General features: G+C 33.9%; 3 protein-coding genes across 3 annotated transcripts; 1 reads left to right on the plus strand and 2 right to left on the minus strand.

Moving 5' to 3' along the window:
• Nucleotides 1-1630: 1630 nt before the first annotated feature.
• On the plus strand, nucleotides 1631-3673 carry LOC130804816 (protein P21-like). Its single transcript, XM_057669426.1, has one exon. It carries the CDS (start codon nucleotides 2828-2830, stop codon nucleotides 3509-3511), a length of 684 nt encoding a protein of 227 aa, XP_057525409.1. The 5' UTR covers nucleotides 1631-2827; the 3' UTR covers nucleotides 3512-3673.
• A 122-nt stretch (nucleotides 3674-3795) lies between these two features.
• Nucleotides 3796-9135, minus strand: LOC130804817 (uncharacterized). The gene is made up of 2 exons (XM_057669427.1): nucleotides 9004-9135; nucleotides 3796-5834 (listed from the first exon to the last, which is right to left on the minus strand). Exon 2 carries the CDS (start codon nucleotides 5829-5831, stop codon nucleotides 5601-5603), a length of 231 nt encoding a protein of 76 aa, XP_057525410.1. The 5' UTR covers nucleotides 5832-5834; nucleotides 9004-9135; the 3' UTR covers nucleotides 3796-5600.
• Nucleotides 9136-10681: 1546 nt separating this feature from the next.
• Nucleotides 10682-11582, minus strand: LOC130804818 (thaumatin-like protein 1). Its single transcript, XM_057669428.1, has one exon. The coding sequence runs from the start codon at nucleotides 11533-11535 to the stop codon at nucleotides 10858-10860; it is 678 nt and encodes a 225-aa protein (XP_057525411.1). The 5' UTR covers nucleotides 11536-11582; the 3' UTR covers nucleotides 10682-10857.
• Nucleotides 11583-15520: the final 3938 nt, after the last annotated feature.

Here is a 15520-nt window from a genome sequence, read left to right on the forward strand (position 1 = left end):
AAATTATTTGAAAGTGTTGATTTTTAAATTAGTTGGATAAGTAAACTATTTAGAAAATAGTGTTTGATAAAATTAAATGTTGATTGTTGACTATTTAATAGTGTAATAGCCTAATAAACCGAAAGCTAATGAAAAATGCTAATCAAATAAACTTGGCTTTTTATTTTAACTTACCAAATGAAGTACTTTTCTTTTGGTCTTTTGATTAAATAAAAAAAATATTAAAATAAAAAGAATCAACTAAGAAAGCATTTATCAAATAGCCCCATATCTTTTGTCAAGCATGGCGGCAGTTTGTTGAAATGGATGTGTTTTGAAAGATTATAAAGCCTCATTGTCATATTTAAGTATTATAATAATAGGCAGTTTCTCTATTTTTCCAAAAATGCCAAATAGCCAAATATTTATCTTAAAAAATTCAATAAATTAATAAAAAGTTCAGCCGATTTATAGTTTTAAAATTTGTTTAATTTCTTGCATTTTTCCTAAAGACATCATTTTTGTAGGTTAAAAATGCCATCAATTTTTCAAAATTTTTTTTATTTATCTTTTTTTAACCAAAATTAAAACTTCAACGAAATAATTTAAGGCACATGGATAGTCTTTTTCAATATATTAAGGCACATGGATAGTCTTTTTCAATATATTATTTACCATGTAAAAATTAAATTCAAGTATTCAAAATTGTAGAAAAGCAAAATATTCAGGACACCATGTAGATGTTTTTTTTTCAAATACAAAGGTACTTAAATTCAAAAGATAATATCTTGTAGGAGTACAAGTTAATGTCACTTAAATGTTAAATAATTAGTAATAAAAAGGTGATCATACACTAGAAAATAGAATGGTGCTTTTTAGCAACAAAAAAGAACGACAAAACCTTATGTCACCAAGTTATTCTTGTCTTTTTTGTCGCCATTTTGTCAGCATTTTGCCGATAAGTTCGATTATTTTTATCGCTAAATTTCTTTTTTCGGTAATTATAAAAAAAAAATGGTGAAAATTTTTTAAGATAAAAAAGTGTGATTTTTCCAAGCAAATCACCAAAATGGCAAAAAGTAAGTTTATTACTCCTAGAAACAATTAACAAAAAAACTAAAACACAACCAAAAAAGCCCACACTCATGGCTCAAAAGGTTATCCCAAAAACATGCCCAAATAACGCATTTATCGAAAATTTGAATAAAATAAGATGATTAAACAACTTAATTCAAAAAATAAGCTTCGTGAAAACTTAATTCTCAAAATAAGCGTCCGTACATCCAAACCTAGCATTGGAGTAAGTCGTTGTTACTAACTGTGACTTAAAAAATAAATAAATAAATAAAAAATAAATTTTTTTAAGTCGCTGTTAGTAACAGCGACTTAATACGTTTTAAGTTTCCAGTTCTCAGTTACTTCCTCATTCTAACCTACGAGATTAAGGAGTTGACTAGTTAACTTTAAAGTCGCTGTTACTAACAGCGACTTAAGGAGTTGGTCAACTCCTTAAGTCGCTGTTAGTAACAGCGACTTATGGCTTTTATTTTATTTTTATTTTTATTTTATGGAAATTAAGTTTTCACGAAGCTTATTTTTGGAACTAAATTGTTAAATAATCTTATTTTATTCAAATTTTCGCATTTATTCGAGGGCAGGGCCAGCTTTTTGATAAGGAATCTTCAATTCTTCATAGCCCATGAGGTAGATAAGGAAGCTAGTACAAATTTCCCGGTCTAGAGATGTGCATTTAAGGGTTTAAATGATGTCGTTTTTAGTATTTTATTAGCCCTTGGCAAACTGAAAGAAACGAACTCTCTTTATGAATGGTAGATTTTGATTTTTAACGAGTGTATGGCAAAATAATGGATAAGGACTCCTATATACTATAAATATAATTATATATATAGATGTGTTGTATACTTATTAATTGATTAAAAACTAACCATAGGTTGCAAATATTTTTAAGACTTAATTAACCAAAATTTTCGATTATTGAGTCCCTATTTAGCTATGAGCTCTAGACGAAGGTCTACCTTGACTAGAAGTAGGAACAACTCTGGGTCTAAATTGAGTTTGAACCCTATAAGCCATAAGGTAACAAACAATAACTTCAGGATCGAGTCAAAAATCGAACCCTGATCCAAAATAGACCCTAACGGTAGGGTCAGACCAAAACTGAACCCTAGTTCAAAGTAGACCCTAACTTTAGGGTCGGGTCAAAACTTGCAAATTCATGTTACGTAAGGAGCAAACATACATGAGCACAATGTAGATTTGATATAGTGACAACCATTTGAAGAGCCAACCTTGCTATTCAACATTATGACGCTTAATCATAAGGGTTACTAGATAACATATTACATATATGTTGACTTATTTGCTTTGGATGATTTTAATACAAATTCATTAAGGTTACGAAAAGGAGCATTTCATTTTAAATTATAGATTTCAATTATAAAATCATTAAGGAAGAATTTCTATTTTCTACTATAAAACCTATAATTACCCACGCTAAAGAATACCAACCTCACTACAATACCTCCCTAAAAAATACATTCAACCACTTTCTTAATCTCTGTGCCACTCCTAGAGGAGCAATCTCGGGGGACAAAAAAATATTAATTTCTCTAGCTCTACAAGGAACGCTAGAACTTAGCCAAGACTCGGCGACTATTCTATGACATTAGTCTTTGATGTTAGCTAAGAAATGACGACTATTTTCTATGATATCTTAATTTGTTAGTTAAATCTCCATGATATTCCAATTTAATGCTATAAATACCCAACCATATTAGTTCTCTAGACCCACACAATTATCTTTTAAATTAATCCTCCTCTCTGCAATATGAATCATTTGAAATCCATCCCCATTGCCACCCTTCTCCTAGTTCTTGTCTCCCTACTTTCTACTCCGTCCAACGCAATCACATTTACTGTCAAAAACAACTGCCCATACACCGTCTGGGGCGCTGCCGTCCCTGGTGGTGGCCGCCAAATGAACCCTGGTGCCACTTGGATTGTCACTGCTAACCCCGGCCAAACCGGAGCTCGCATTTGGGCTCGTACTGGTTGTACAGTCACTGGGCCCAACGGGCTCAGGTGCACCACAGGAGACTGTGGTGGGAAACTCCAGTGCACAGCCTATGGAACACCCCCTAACACATTAGCTGAGTATGCCTTAAAACAGTTTAACAACTTAGACTTTTTCGATATCTCCTTAGTCGATGGGTTTAACGTTCCTATGAGCTTCTTGCCTGAAGGTGGCCAGTGCAGTAGAGGGCCTTCTTGCAGGGCTGACCTTAACGGCCCATGCCCTGGCCCGCTTAGGACCAATGGTGGGTGTAACAACCCCTGCACTGTGTTTAAAACTGATAATTATTGCTGTAATTCAGGGAGCTGCAGTGCAACTGACTACTCCAGGTATTTTAAGGGCAAGTGCCCTGATGCTTACAGTTACCCTAAGGATGATGCTACCAGTACCTTTACTTGCCCTTCTGGAACCAACTATAGGGTTACATTTTGCCCTTAATTAAATAAAGCTTACTAATGTTGTATTATTATGAATAAGACAATAAGTGGATAGATTTCCACTTAGCTTTATCTTTTCTGTATTACTAGTAATTATCTTGATTTAGTGAGTCACTAAATTGCAAGAAAAGTTTATTGAAAATAAAAATAAATATTTACCATATTTGAAATTGTGTATGCGTGTGTGAGCGGGTTTTAGTGGTGAGCTTTGACTGACATTTATTGTCAAGCATGGTGGTGGCTTGAAGAGATGAAAATGTAAAAGATTTTGTACACTTTTTAAATTAAAACAAATACATCCATAAAAAAAAAATCATACTGTATTTACATTAGAATAATAACAAGCAAATAAATAACATTAAAGACCAAATAACAATTAAAATTGATAAAACTACTATCGCTATTGATCATACTTTCAGTTTTAGTTTTAGGGCGCCAACAAGCCAAGAGCAATAATACTCATTAATACTTCTAATATTTTAACAACTATAATCAAGAATTGACAAATGACAATATTAAAAATAAGTTTATACTTGAACAGAACAACTAACTTACAATTGTAAAATCGTGATAAGTTAAAGAGGTGATGACAAGGGATGTACAGCATTGAAGTGGATGATGAAATTAGCATAAATTTCTTGGTCTCCATTCTCAAAGATCAAAGACTGAAGATCCTTCACTGTCCAATATGAAATCTCTATCTTATCTCTAATCTAAGCATCCGTGCAAGATGCAACCACCACTTTCAAGGTCAAAAACAACTGCACTAATACAGTATGTACAAGTACCACAGCTGTCACTTAGAACGATCCACAGGAAATCGTGTGTAGTTGCACCGCATCGTTGCTTGCTTATCTGCGCTTGATGTTTGTCTCAGCATTTATGGGATATAGGTCTAATATTATTCAATGTGCTGTACTTATAAGGTCTCCAGAACTTAAGGACAAGGCGTGCATCAGCACATGATCTAGAATCTAATGGTAAAGCTCATTGTATTTTTGTCTTAGATATGATCTAGCATAACATATTTAAGAAACCTTTCTGTCAAACAGAGAACTAACAGACCAAAATAAAGTACCATCTTCCGGATATATGGGCGTGTTTGGTTCATGGCTTTTTGCTTAGCTTTTTGGTTGGCTTTGGCTTGTTAATTGATCAAACTGCCAAAAAGTGTTTAGTAAATGGCTTTTAAGCCAAAACAAAAACGCTACCCCCATTTATTTTTTGGGATATTCTATATGGTAAGCATCTACTATGGCAAAAGGCGAGTGGTAGCAATTCTTAAAATTTTTTCCACAAAAGAGCACTCAACTCTTGGAAAATCAACTACAGTAATATTATGAAGGTAAAAACGTTTAATTTCAAGTTTTGGTAAAAGTCATAAATGCTCCAAATGAATCTCAAATTTTTTCCACAAAATAGCACACAACTCTTGAAAAATTAACTACAGTAACATTTTCGTTAAGTTTAATTTCCATTAAGTTGGGCTTTACATTTGGGATTTATTAGGGGCATTTATGACTTTTACCAAAACTTAGAAATTGAACGTTTTTACCTTCATAATGTTACTGTAGTTAATTTTCTAAGAGTTGAGTGCTATTTTGTGGAAAAAAAATTTAAGAATTACTACCACTCGCCTTTTGTAATAGTTAGTGCTTACCATATAGAATATTCTTTTTGTTGATTTTTGGCTTATTGACTCGATTTCTCTCTAATAAACAGCCAATAGCCAATACCTAAATTTCTCAAACATCTCCATAAACAGCAGGGGTTTTTAGCTAGCTTAAAAGCCAACATTTCCGGCTAGTCAAACAAGCCAAATTAAAAAGCCAACAGTCAATTGCCAAGCTTGAAAACAAAAATACAGTTGTGGAACTTTTTATGCCTATCTATTTTAGACTATCAAATGTATTTAGCAATATAATAAATGTTTTGCAACTGTCATCTAAAACACAATAGTCACACAGTTGTATTCATCATGATTCATGAAAACACTTAAGGCTAAACAACTAGATAACATATGCAATATATTCGCATGTAATTCCTACGTTCAATGGGAATAATGAAAATGAACTTGATTTTCCATTACCTCATCCGGAGACCAACTTTAATACAATGATGACAATGTTTGTGATAATCAAGGGCAACCTCATGTACTGAGCAAAATATATCATTTCCACAGCTCGCTGTTTGAGTGACTTTCTCCTGCCTGTTGTAGCCTCAAAACTCAACCCCCTAGGAGCTAGAAACCGATCCTCATTAAGTATAGCCAATGCATTTGCAAAAAGCAGGAGTCCTTCAATCAGGGTCCACAAACCCATTCACTGCAAATCAGAAATCATCATTTGGATTCTGTTAGTGATTCCCTCACTTGGATCTTCCCCAATTCCCATTTATACAAAGCAGAGCATCTATCCAATGCACAGAAATATTCTCACATATTCAGCCAAATGCTAAAATGCTAATAAATCAGTTTGATGGCTTACATAACAGAAATTAAACAATGTACTTCCATCTCACATTTAGTTCTTTTTAGTGATGCTCCTACTTTTACTCGAGCAAAAGGAAATGTCAGACATCTCACTAGCTCTTGTATCAGATACATATATAGGCTTTACGTTCTCAGTTTCAATCAACTTAGGGGTGTTTAGTGTATAAATTTGTTATCCGGAAATGGTAATACACAAATGTTTCTGTTTTCTTTAACCAATCATTTTCCCATATACCAGGTAAAAAGAAATCTAATAGTGATGCCGTAATAGTTTATTCATTATCTCTACGCGAGAAATTCAAAAATTTAACCAGTTAGAGTTTTAGTTACCTTTTATAATTGTATCAAACTTATAGCAATAACACTCAACATTCCTCTACATATATTTCCTTTGCATTACATTACCACTTCTCATATCACACCCCCTCAAAATGTAATGAATGCGAATTTGACCAGACAGTGAGTCCAACCTCAACCTTGGTCATTTTTCTCTTGTTTAATCCTAGTTTGAACGGAAAGCATAAAGCCACTTATAACAAAAGGCATGTATAATCATCACTATCTCCCTCATTAAGGAACACTCTTACATGGGAATAAACATTACCTTCTTCAAAGACCAGAAGAATACATTGTAGTGAAGACCCAAGCAATGAAAGCTTGGAAAAGTTAAAATAGACCAAAATGAGCTAAGCTGAAAGTTAGTTGAATTGTCGTTCAAGAGACAATTGATCATGAAAGAAAGGCTCATTTGGATAAGGAAAAAGGCCAAGTGATAGAGAGCACTGCATAGAAGATATTGATGCAAAGAAGAAACTTACGTGGAAGGGTTGCTCGAACAAGCCGCCAAAGTGCTCACACGAGTGTTGCATCTGACAAAAAGGAGAAAATCACCTTTGCTCAAATGAGCAATAGCTATGCTTGAATGAGCAATGGCAAATGGGCAAAGTGTCAGGCCTTGTTTGTATGTTTTATAATTTATAAGTGTGAAGACTATTGCAACTACGACGTTTAATGCTTTGACTCCTTGGGCCTATAAAAAAGGCTCCTAAGGCAAGAAGAAGATTATTAGGAAGAGAGCAAGCGGCTTGTTTATGGTAGTTGAACCATAAGAGAATGAGCTTGTATGCGATGAAACTCCATTGTGCAATTAAGTTGGATCCAAACACTAGAGAGTCTATTTGAGAGGGTGTGTCATCATTTTCATTATCATCAAATCCAATATATATCACTTATAGAAGATACGAACAAAATCTAAGGAGGAACGAAATACAAAAGACCATAACTTTTCTAAAAGAAGTTGCAGCCACAAAGCTCCTCAGCTCGAGAAAGACATATAAAAGAAAACTGAAAACCTAGAATACATCATAGGCATGACACGGCAAAAGCAAGACAAGACAGGGAAAGAAAAGTATTCAGACTAATAACATAAGCTAAAGAAATTTAGTGAAAAATCCTATAGACACAAACAATAAAAAAGGTAGAGATCAACTACTTATGGTCTAGGACACAAATTTGGCGTCTCCGACTAGATTTTATCCCTAATCAAGTATCTAACTCCTCAAGACATGAATAGCTTCAGTAGTGGATCCTCCAGTCATGAGCCCAAATTGATTCTTTTCTATTACTATTTCTCATGTGGCATAGAAGTTTGAGAATGTGAGTGCTTAATGTAATTGTTAAACTGTTATTAAGAAATATAAACCCCCAAAGGTCCATGTGAGCTAGCTTAAAAGAGCCATCCGCCCTACTCTCACTTCTGCTGAAAGGGAGTTTTTTAAATCATTTGATTTGGGAAAGGTACCTTAAGTTATAATAAAACACATGCTTTGTGTCTTGTTTGCATTGTTGGTGCTTATGTATTTGTTGTCTTTGTTTCTTCTCTCTAATTTCCATCTTAATTGCAAGTTTAAGGGGTAATTGAGTATGAAAGAGAGCATTGCATAGTAGAGATTTGTGCAAAAAAGCAAGGTGCTCAAACAAACTTAACACAAGCAAAAATCATCTTTGCTTGAACGAACAATGGTCATGCTCGAATGAGCAATGTGTGTCACGCCTTGCTTTTTTCCCACGCGTGAAGACCTTGGGGACCATGAGGTTTAATGCTATTGACTCTTTGGGCCTATAAAGAAGGTTGGTAAAGTGCCAAGGTCAGTAGAAGAGTACATGGAAGAGCGCAAGCAACTCATTTTTGGTTTGCTTGTTGAACCATAGAGAGAGAATGATCTTGTATGTGAGGAAACTCAACTGGTGTGCACCAAGTTGTATCCAAAGTATAGAGAGTGTGTGCTTAATAGAATTGTTAAACTATCATTATGAAAAACAAATCATTTGATTTGGAAAGGGTACCTTAAGGTACCATAAAGAACTTGTTTATAATTTTGCTTGCATTGTTTGTGCTTGTGTGTGTTTGCTTTGTTTCATCTCCCTCATCTCCATCTTTTACTTTCTCAGTGAAGCCAAGTTCACAACAATACTAAGGGCGTGCCTGATTCCGCGCACAATTTACTATCACATTGGCAGTAAAAGTCAAACATTATGATGAATACAGTATCTTCCCCTCTTTGGTTGTCAGTTTAGCGTCGTATGTTGATTAATTAACTTGAAAGTATTGTGAATTTTCAAAGATAGGTTAGCTCAATTTCTTAAGATTGAATTAGCGTTTGCACATTTAAAAACAAAATCTAACACAATTAATAATCAAATCTTTACATTGAGAAAAAATAAGCATTTTCCATATCTAAATTAGCATTCAAACGCCCCAAAATAACAAAAGTCATATCACACAAACAGAGAAGAACAAAAGCAAAAATCCCAAAATCGCTTAATTTAAAGCAAAAAAACTGGGATTTTATGAGCAATATATACAGATCTGCTTCGAAATCATAACGAGCTCAAAATTAATAGATTGCTGCAAACAATTCACAAAAATGCAGTAATAATAATCAGAGTTAAGCGCAAAACAAGGAAGATGAATAGAGAAAGAAAGGGAAAGGGATTGTTGCCTTGGCTAACGGAGGTTTGATGTTTCTGCAGTAGTGTGAGGAGAACGAATGGATCCACAAAGTTTCGACTTTCGACTTCCGATTTTGGAATCGACTTTCGACTTCTGCAATGGAATTAAACGGCTTCGAGAAGACAATTAAACTTTTTTTTATTGGTCAAATACTCTCTCCTATTCAAGCTAATATTCCCATTTAGTTTTTCACACTTATTGAAATAACATTTTAATTCTTAATATCTTTAATTATTCTTAATTAAAAATTATAAAAAGTTGATATTAATAATCCTTGTATTAAGACGAATCAAACAAGATCTCACATGACTGTATTTTAACACAAATTAAGAGTGATAAGTAAATAGTGCCTAAAAATTAATGGGACTATTAGCTTAAATAGGAGGGAGTATAGTTTTTGGTTTTGTTGACATGATGTTAGAAGGCAATTAGAGGTTATAGATTCGAATCTCCATCCCCTCATAAATTCAAGTAGAATATTTGACACCACATACAAGGAGGGCCTAAAAAAGATTATAACGTACCTGAAGGCTACAAAGGAAAAAAACTAGGGTTAGAGTAACATTTAGTATCTTGTATTAGATGAGTAGTTTCCATTAACGGTGGATATTTTAAGCTTAAAAGTATATATGTTCAAACATTGTCAAAGAGAGAAATTTGATAAGGAGGTGTCCAAGAAACCATTAAATCATTGTATTTTTGCCTGTGTGTGTTTGTCTTTGTTATTAGTTGTGCGCAATCCGCTTCTCATTGTTTTTATTCTTTTTCACCATTAGTAAGATTCATATAGCTTTCATTTCAATTTGATGCTAGATGGTTAATTCTAGTCTATGTTTTTCAACTTGAATCCGCTAGAAGTAGTTGTCGAATTGTTATTGTATCTTGTGTGGGTGAAGACTTGAGGTCTAAACTATATAAAAATTGATGCTAAAGGTGAATTGGGTCACCATGTGAATCACCAATTTTATCTTTAAGGTTTTGGTTCATTTTTCATAATATATTATAAAATAGAAAAAAATAAATAACTAGATGAGAATTGAACCTATAATCTTTTTTAAAAAGTGATGCTTAATCTCCAACTAGGATAAAATCAATTTTCTTTGTTTATTTTTAAAAATCTTTGATTTCATAAATTTGTATCCTTATTATACTAGGTTTTTTTTAAAAAAAGTTGATATCTTTAAATTCTTTAGCCTTGCCCAAACTTTAAGATAGTGAGAAAATTCAAAATAAAGCATTCATTGCTAGTAGTTTAAAGTTTTTTAATCATTTAGTGTATCTGATTTAATTTTCTTTATATATATACTAAAATTTATTTCCTAACGCTTTGATATTAAATAAAATATATAAATATTACATCTTTAATTGTTTTCATACTTTTCTTTATAATTAATAAATATACTTTTAAAATGCTACGTTGAATTGCAATCTATACTCAACAATTCGAGCACCCTAGCTCAAATTCAAGATAATAATTCATCTAATTATATATATATATATATATATATATATATATATATATATATATATATATATATATATATATATATATATATATATATATATATATATATATATATATATAATTGAATACTTAATTTTTATAACTCGCAAATAACACACAATTACAATGCAAGAATATATAATTGAATACTTAATTTTTATAACTCGCAAATAACACACAATTACAATGAAAGAAAATGATAATACTAAAGTACAAACATACCCAAAGGCTCTACCTTATTGTCGATACAAATAACTCCATATCTTTGATCTTACAATACGAAATAGTATATAATTAACTTTTAGTTTACATGCATAATATTTAATAGCATGCAAATAATTAAGGGCAAAAAGTGACCTTGTAGTTGGTTCCAGAAGCACAAGCAAAGGTACTAGTCTCATCATCTTGAGGGTAACTATAAGCATCAGGGCACCTTGTCTTAAAAAACTGAGAGTAATCAGTGGGCCCACAAGACCCACGTTCAGATGTACAACAATATTTCACCTCGTTAAACACTGAACACGGATTGTTACACCCACCAGTTGCCCTTAATTCTTGGGGACATTCCCCATTAATATCAGCATTACACGTTATACTCTTACATTTCCCACCAAATCCACTCGTAGGACTGAAATCCATAGGGATGTTAAACCCCTCGACAAGCGAAATATCGATGGTATCCGTCGGGTTAGCTAGTGTGTATTCGGCTAAGGTTTTGGGAACTGTACCCCAGTTCCCGTTGTCACATACGAGTTTTCCGCAATCTCCGGTGTCGCAACGGCCGTTGCCGTTGGCATCGAAGGTGCAACCTGTGCGGCCCCACACACGGGCCATACTTGTCCCGGGTGCGGGGTTTAACTGCCAGGTTTCACCTGGGTTTAGTTGCTGGCCACCTCCTGGAGAGGCCGCGGCCCATACTGTGTATCCACAGTTGTTGAACACGTCAATTGTGGTTGCATGGGTTAAGGTTAAGGTTGATAGTAGGATTACGATGATAGAAGCTTGTAAAATTCTCATATTAGTGATTAATTTCTGTAATACTGTACTATATTAAGGGTTTTGAGAATTTTTGATCTGTAGAAAAAGATGATAAAAGAGGAGTTTATATAGACCGGTTTGTAAGAATTACTGTGGTCTGTAGACTTTGGATAAAGCTTTCTCGGGTTCAATTCTTACCACTCATAAGAAACAAAAATTTGTAAATGAGATATCTTTATTGAGGTGACTCATATGTATATATTTATGGTATGTTTTGCTAATCGTTATTTAATAGTGAATGATATAATGAAAAATTAGTGTAATTTTGATTGAAATATCTCTTGATAAGTTTAATTTTAATGGTCATTCATCCTTCATCAATCACGTTTTTATTTCAATGCATTGCCATTTGAACATATGGTATTAAGTGGTAGTGAAAAATTATAAAAAAAAAAAAGTTTTATGATCAAATGAAAATTTCCATTACCACGAGAATGACATGATACATATCTAATACCGATTACCAAATATGCTATTAGAGTATTAATGTGATCCCTCACAATTTTAAAGTGATTAATTATAAAATTAAACTAATTATATGAACTCAACTCAGTATTGGGACAGTTTCATATAAAATGAGTTGTATAAAAAAAATCAATTCTTTCGCCACCTTGTTGAATGGTTTAATTGATCAATTAGTTATTTGAAAATAGTTGTCATCTTAGTGGGTTATTTTTTCTAAGTTAATAATTTTTTTTCCTATGTTTGTAGGTAGGCATGGCCACGGGGCGGGTTACCCGGAACCGAACCGGTCCCGAACCGCTTGGAACCGGAACCGGAACCGGAACCGTTTGCGACAGGTTCCGAACCGCCCCGAACCGCGAAACCGTGAAACCGCCGGAAAAAAGTCGCCGGAACCGTGAAACCGCCGGAAAAAACCGTCGTGAACCGGGCCAAAAAACCCGCGGGTTGGAACCGGAACCGGTCCGGGAGAACCGGTCCAACGGTTCCATGGAACCGGTTCTGGAACCGGAACCGGGACCGGTCCGGTTGAACCGGCTCAACGGTTCCATGGAACCGGAACCGGAACCGGAACCGGGACCGGTCCGGTTGAACCGGCCCACCGGTTCCATGGAACCGTTGAGCCAAACTAGCCGTTAGAGAGCCGTTAGAGAGCCGTTGGAATCCATCCTATAAATACTCATCACTTTCAATCATTTTCATTCACAACTCATCTCTTCTCCTACTCTCTCTACTTAATTCTTTAATTACGCAATTATTCTCTTAATTACATAATTAGTCTTCTAATTATTTCTTAATTTAGTTAGTTACATAATTAATCATTTATTACACATACGTTGTTGTGCGCACATAGTTAACTTATCTTGTCAAGTAGGTATAAAACAATTAAGTGAATTATTAGAACCAATTAGGGATATAGTAAAATGGCTTAGGATCGGAAAGATTAAAAGAAGATATAAACAATTATGTGACCAATACCAACTTAAAAAAGTGTATTGGTCATTAGATACTCCTACACGTTGGGGGTCAACGAACGATTTATTAAGAAAGGCGATTGCTTATCGCCCAGTAATAACACAACTATATAGTGAGTGTACAGATAGTTTCATAGCTGATGAAACTTGGGAATTAGCAATAGGTGTACATAACATATTAGAAGCGTATGACCACGCGACTAAGATTTTTTCTTATGTTTATGAACCGAACGTTCACTTAGTAATAAGTGAATGTATTACTATTTTTTATCACCTGCTTAAACATAGACAAGAAGATACTAACCCACAATTAAGGCCGATTCTTGCTGAAATGATGGAAAAATGGAAATCATATTTTACCGATTTTCCTTACATTTATGGAATCGCAACCATTTTGGACCCACGTTTTAAAACCGAGGTCCTAACCAAAGTAATAGGATTTTATTATCAAGCGTTAGATCGCCCGTCTTCCGATGTAGCTTATTATGTCGGAACATGTAAAAAATATTTAGCTGAACTGTATGAATTTTACGCTAGTGTATATAACCCGAAACGCGATATGTCTAGGCGTGCTAGCGTTTCGGCTCGTCCCTCTTTCTATAATTCAGTAATTGCTAACATAATGACGCAAGATGATAGTTTTGTAGGATCTTCTTCTTCCTCGACCACATTTTTAGAACTAGATAGTTATCTAAAACACCACTTTGAAATAGACCCAAGTGTCTATAATATTTTGGAGTGGTGGAAAGAAAAATCTTTTAAATTTCCCATTTTATCGAGAATTGCAAAGGATATCCTTGCAATTCCCGCGTCCACTATTGCGTCGGAGTCTGCTTTTAGTGCAGGTAGAAGAGTTCTGGATGAAAAGCGATCTCGTCTTGCTCCACATAGTATTCAAATATGTGTTTGCAAGAAAGATTGGGACCAAGCGGAGATACGAACACAAGGACTAAGGAACGATGATGATCAAGACGACGATGATGATCCATGGATGATGATGGATACAACTTCATCATCGTCAGGAGGAGAGTCAGCGGAAGCATCTAATCAATATCAACCACATGATGATGACGAAGACGAATAGGATCAATCCGACAAGCGACAACGATGAATCAACACTCAACAACTATAAATAAAAGGTATGACAAAGAACTACGTGGGCTTTGATTCCTTCGGGATACGTAGGCAGCTTAGTATTCATTTGGGTACTAGGTTCAAGTCCATTTTCTCCCTCTTTTTTTATTAATCATCTTTATCGACATTATCATTGATTCGTTTCTTATTAATTAATTTTTTTCCATTCATTTTAGTAAATATTTCAATAACGATGACAACTTGACATGCAATGAATTTCGCTAATAATCAAGTAATCATCAAAGGTACGTCCGCGATATTATAGTATTTTTTTATTATACAAAAATTTAAAGAAAAAATTAAAATGGAACCGATGGTCCGACCCGCCCGTCCCGTGAGTTGGAACCGCCGGAACCGCCTCATGAACCGCTAAGGAACCGTTTGGAACCGCCCGGAACCGGAACCGGAACCGGAACCGTTCGCGACAGGTTCCAAATGGAACCGGAACCGGGTGGAACCGGAACCGGATGGAACCGGAACGGAACCGGACCAACCCGGACCGTGGCCATGCCTATTTGTAGGACACATTGTGACTCCGTTAGTTAAAATTTTTTATTTAAAGAGTTTGTACTTTGTATTTCTTTGTTCAACCTATCTTGGAATGCAATAATATACTTCCTCCATCTCATACAAAATGGGACATTTCCTTTTTTCACACTATTTACTTTAACACTTTTGATTTTATTTTATTTTTAATTTATTGGTTAAAACATAGTCAAGTGAGATGTTGTTTGATTCAGATTATTAATATCCACTTTTTATAATAGTTCGTTATGCATAATAACGAATATTAAGCATTTAATAAGTACATTAGATAGTGCGTAAAAAATAAATGAGACATTTTGAGTGAAAGGGAGAAAGTATTTATTTAATTATCATCCCTTTTTATTTCAATCATTATTGTCTATAGTAATCTTCTAATCTATTGGCAAGTCAAAAATTATAGGCTTGTTCATAGCACAAAAATTCAAATCAGTGATCGTGATTTGTAAATCACTATAAAAAAATTAACAAATACTAATAAAATAAAAAAAATAATAATAAATTAAAATATTTAAAAGCTCAATCCTATCAAAAATTTTCAAATAAGGATAATTTATTAATATTATAAATCACCATTATTTACTTAGACTATATAGCATATAGGTCTGCTGATTTCATCAGTTTTTTTTAGGGAAGCTAATTTCTTCTTTATTTGCGTTTGTTTTAAGGCAACATAAGTAATTTACTATTTTTGTAATTGACTAAAATTGTCAAAGTTTGGTTCATTCATTGTACAAGTGATTTTTTCTTTTTTGATAATCAATGTATGATTTGAATTTAGAATCGTGCAAGAATATAAATTATGACAGACGGTGTTAATGAGACTAAATATAGTTTGGCCGTGTTTTGTA

This window comes from Amaranthus tricolor, chromosome 17 (assembly GCF_026212465.1).
Source record: "Amaranthus tricolor cultivar Red isolate AtriRed21 chromosome 17, ASM2621246v1, whole genome shotgun sequence".
NCBI classification, from domain to species: Eukaryota; Viridiplantae; Streptophyta; class Magnoliopsida; order Caryophyllales; family Amaranthaceae; genus Amaranthus; species Amaranthus tricolor.